The sequence below is a fragment of the Ictalurus punctatus genome, chromosome 7 (genome assembly GCF_001660625.3).
Source record: "Ictalurus punctatus breed USDA103 chromosome 7, Coco_2.0, whole genome shotgun sequence".
NCBI classification, from domain to species: domain Eukaryota; kingdom Metazoa; phylum Chordata; class Actinopteri; order Siluriformes; family Ictaluridae; genus Ictalurus; species Ictalurus punctatus.
In genome coordinates, this window is record NC_030422.2 from 7,355,100 (window position 1) to 7,359,988 (window position 4,889).

At 43.3% G+C, this 4,889-nt stretch overlaps 1 protein-coding gene across 1 annotated transcript in view; it reads right to left on the reverse strand.

The window, feature by feature from the left end:
- smarcd3b (SWI/SNF related, matrix associated, actin dependent regulator of chromatin, subfamily d, member 3b) overlaps window positions 1-4,592 on the reverse strand; it is a 47,252-nt gene extending 42,660 nt beyond the window's left edge. Inside the window, exon 1 of the mRNA XM_017472960.3 lies at window positions 4,438-4,592. Coding sequence (XP_017328449.1) covers window positions 4,438-4,449 — 12 coding nt within the window. The 5' untranslated portion in view covers window positions 4,450-4,592. The remainder of the gene's footprint in view (window positions 1-4,437) is intronic.
- Window positions 4,593-4,889: the final 297 nt, after the last annotated feature.

A 4,889-nucleotide genomic window follows, 5' to 3' on the forward strand; every position in this document is an offset into this window, starting at 1 on the left:
TTTCTGATGAGACGTTACACCACTGATGAGACTCACCGCTTCCCAAAGCCACGATTCGTGATTCGGTGCGACGTGCCGTCTTTCACCGTCCTCTCTGGTCTATAGATCGCACGTTTAAGGGGAACATCGTGTAACGACCGGAATATTCCGTCAGCACTGCCAACTCGGTTCAGGGGAAAGTAGCTAGCGCACGCTCAAAACGTCGCTAGAGGTCTCCAGACGGTGTCGTAGACAAATTTACATATTCATGTCATGGGCACGCTCATTTGCATAGCAAAATGAACGAGGACGGTTTTCGGAAAAGGCTTTAAGAGAACGCGACAGAATTCAGTGTGAATAGAATAGAAAATAATATGTTATATCGTGTGTCTTTCAGTGCATTTTAATCTTCTCTCAAAACGTATTTCTTTAGGATAGCTTTTACTTGATAAATGTATTTTATTTGACTATTATTGTTATTATTTCTGAATTTCTGTATTTTATTGTTAACCGTTTTGACATGCTTATTTTATGCCATGTATTTCTCCTTCCCTTTTCTTTTCTCATGTAAAATGCCTTGAAAGGCCTTTGTAAAGACACTATATAAAAGTAGTTTATTATTATTATTATTATTATTATTATTATTATTCGTCTTTCGTAATGGCACAACAAATGAAATATTTACAAAATATTACAATTTTCTATCACGAATGCAGTTAAAAAATGAAGCCGTGGTAGTGAGAACCTGGGTAATAGACACAAAGGAAAATGGTTACTTATGGAATAATGTGTTTTAAATAGTTTTTTAGTGATATCTGTAGCCAAAAATGCTTTATTTGGCTGCAGGTTTTAAAAAATGTGCACACTTTTTCGTGTTGCAAAAAACTACTTGAACTGGCAAAATTGCAGTTGAATGAAACTGCCTTTCGCAGTGATGTTTGTTGGTAAGTGAGACGTTTTAGCTGTACTCGTGTTCGACTCACGTGAACCGGAGAGGGCTTTGTGCGTCGTGATGACGTCACGACACGTCTTGGACCCACTCTGTAGAAGACCTGTGGCGATTTTGAAAAATTGCAAGTTCCTCCAAATACTGCGGAGTTTGCTCGATTTTGATATTTTTGGATGAACCCGTGTTGTGTTCGCAATGGTTTGATATCCACGAGAGCAGAGTATTTTTTGTGAATTTCTTTTAGCGAAAGGTTCAACAATATAAAGCCCATTTTCCCACAGACTTCTTTATTCATATTTACCAAGGGTGCCAATATTAATGTGCAAGTGCACAATTCTCCTTAAGAGAAATCTACCTGGTACTATATAGTACACTATATTACTAAAAGTTTGTGGACGCCTGACCATCACGTACACATGTGCTTGTTGAACATCCCGTTCCAGATTTAGTCTCCCTGTGCTGTTATAATGCGCTCCTCTCTTCTGGGAAGGCTTTCCACTAGATTTTGGAGCGTGGCTGTGGGGATTCGCTCATTCAGCCACAAGAGCGTTAGTGATAGCAGACACTGATGATGTGTGAGGAGGTCTGGGGTGCAGTCGGTGTTCCGGTTCATCCCAAAGGTGTTCCATGGGGGTTGAGGTCGGAGCTCTGTGCAGGACACTCGAGTTCTTCCACTCCAGCTTTGGCAAACCATGTCTTCATGGAGATCGCTTTAAGCACGGGAGGCATTGTCAGGCTGGAACAGGTTTGAGCCTCTTAATTCCACTGAAGGGAAATTGTAATGCTACAGCATACAAAGACATTCTAGACCAGTGGTCACCAACCCTGTTCCTGGAGATGCACCTTCCTGAAGACTTTAGTTCTAACCATAATCGTGCCCACCTGACCATCTAATCATTAGAATCCTTAAGATGTTCTCGAGCAACTACAACGTGTGGGTTAGTTTTTGGTTGGGGATAAAACCTTCAGGAAGGTTGATCTCAAGGAAGAGGGTTGGTGACCACTGTTCTAGACAATTGTGTGTTTACAACATTGTGGCAACATTTTGGGAAAGAACCACATATGCGTGTGATGATCAGGTGTCTACATACTTTTGGCCATAGAGTGTAGCTAGCTAGATCTAACTCTTGCTAACGTTCACATTGGGTTTGGTGCCATGCTGAGGCGTAACCCATCCTAGGAATTGGGGCCTGTAGCCCTGAAGATCTTTACCTCAGAATAATTCTCCACTTGGAGCGGTTTGTTACCGCGTAACGTCAGTAAAAGAAGACACGGCGGCGTTGTCATTTTATATCTTTAGAGAACGGAGGTGAGACCAATCAGACAGGGTTTACAGGAAAATACGTGGAATTACTCGCGTCTTATTGTCCGACAGTCTCTCGATTCTGCCAAACGCTAGCTCACAGTCGGCGTGAGGGAAAATGGATATATACAGTTGATCTGTTTTAAACCAGTAAAGGTGCTGAAACTGAAACGGTGACATCCTCTGATGCTGAGCGGGACAACAAGGCGTGTACAAGTCTATGTACGCGAGTTCCGGTTTACGTGAACTGATATGAGCAGAGCAGAAGGAAAGATAATGTACTTCGCATTGCGCTGTAGCACTGTAGCCTCCCCTTGACTAGCGACACCAAACTAGCCTAGTTAGAAAAGTTTGATATTTTATTATCGGTCTGGTAGTCCTACAAGCACCCGAGGCAAGTTTTATTCAAGCTTCTTCTGATCATATCATACACTGACAGCTAAGTTACCTCAGCGTCCATGAAGCAAAACTTAGGCTACTAGCTGAGCTGGAATAAATGTATGGAGAAGAATCTGGCCTCCGCCGCGGATGATTATCAGTCCAGCTAACGTCCTGGTGCCATGTAGCTCTATGCTTGTAATGTCATGCATTGTGTAAACCCATATTGTATATTCTGCTAGTTTAGTATAAGTAATCTAATGGAGTTTAATCCAGCTAGAGAGGTTTCCCTGAATTAAAACCATAATTAATTAATACATATACACATACATACATATATATATACACACACTACTTCTACTGCGTCTATGAGGCAAATATCATTGTTTACATTTTTCAATTTTGGCAGGAGTGTCTGTTCAGTTCATTTTAATCAATCTACTCTGCTAAAACATACCTGTAGTCCATCTTTGCTAGCTCGTACGTGCCAGTAGAAAGGGAACATCGTGTGTGTGTGTGTGTGTCTATATATATGTGTGTGAATGCTATATTGTAGACAAGTGTTATTTTTAAGAAAACACCACAAAGGCAGTTAGAACAATTCAAAACATCTTTGATGAATGTACCGAAGTAAAAAAGGAAGCTTGGGAAAGAAGTGGTCTAGAGCGGCTTGACCAGCTCGGCCTGGGTCTTGGCAGCTGATAGCTGGTCAGCCCGAGCTGGATTTTTCAGCAGGGTAGAGTTATATAAGCACCATAAACGTTGGGTCAGCACTGGGGATTTTGCAGTTCTCACTGCGATGAAGAAGGAACAGAGAAGCAGTGTGTTGAATGAAGAATACCAGCAGCACTAGCAAACCTTGTGTGTTTGTCAGGGTTTAGCAGAGAAGGCACAGGTGCCAGGCCTGTTGCACACACACACACACACAAAATCCCTTAACACTGTACCAGGATTCAGATGAACTGCTTTTTCAGTTTTCAGCACGGATCCGCAGTGTGTGCATTTCTAACAGGTAGTCATATGTCTGAAAAGTTACGAATGGTTAACATCAGGGAAAAGGGGGCGGGGTTAGCGCGCGCGCGCTGTCCCCCTTTTTCTTTTTTTCCCCCCTTCTTCTTTCTTCCTTCGTTCGTTCGTATGAAAATGCAACAAAAATGGCCAACTGTGTGCGCTTCAACACATCACACGAACATGGAGCGATGCGTCCAAACGAGCCGCGCGCGTGCGTTAGGTAAAGTGTTAAGCACTTGACGCTTAACGGATGATGCAGAAGACTAGGACAAGGAAGGGATGGAGAGGGTTCAGAAAAGGTCCTCCACACACACACACACACACACACACACACACACGATATAATACTGCACGCCTGCTAGCCCGCTCCTTCAGCCTGTAAAGCTAGACAAGCCGCAGAGCTGCTCTACATTCCACTTTACTGTAGCCTAATTCCACACAGCTCGGGATTACAGGCGCTCCACTGAGACAGAACCCCGTGTGTTCACCTACACACACTTCCACCTCACTCTACACGTCTCCTCGGACTCGATTTCTTCATGCATCTTCATGCATCTCCGCTTTCTCTCTCCCCATTTCATCTCAAAAACTAGATCCAGTGGAGGGAGGAAAAAAAAAAAAAAAAACACAACTCAGCGCACTGATCTGGCAAAGCGCCGCGGGGATCAGCGTGGGCACAGCGCTGGCACGCACACACACACACACACACACACACACTTTCCATTGTGAACAACAGGCATGCCATATTTTTGTGTCCATCATTGAGAAAAGCATAAACAGTCTAATATGTGCGTTATAACGATGATGCGTTTCCTACCTTTCTCTCCATCGGCAGTGATGTCTGTGGCGAAACTGCGGCGAACGGTAATGTATACCGACTGTCTCTCTCTCTCTCTCGGTGTGTGTGTGTGCGCTTCCGGAAAGCTTTTCTTGCTCGTTCGCAGTTTTTTCTCCGCGCTGCACCGAGTGAGCGCGCGAGTCACAGCGGCCAGACTGAAGCGCAGAGCAGAGCACAGACGTTAAAGCGCACGCGCGCCGCCGCTTACTACAGACCAACTACAGACCAGCGTCCACAGTGATGCACACGGAATATTATTATACAACACACTCGATATGCGCTTCGTTCAAACAAAACCTACACGAATATTTTGTTTAAAAGATTTTTTTTTCTAATTTACACTCAAATTTTTTTTAAAAATTTAATTTAATTTTTTTTTTTAAATAATCCAAATTGGGTTATTTTTCCGCCAACGTCTGGGTAAATACAGG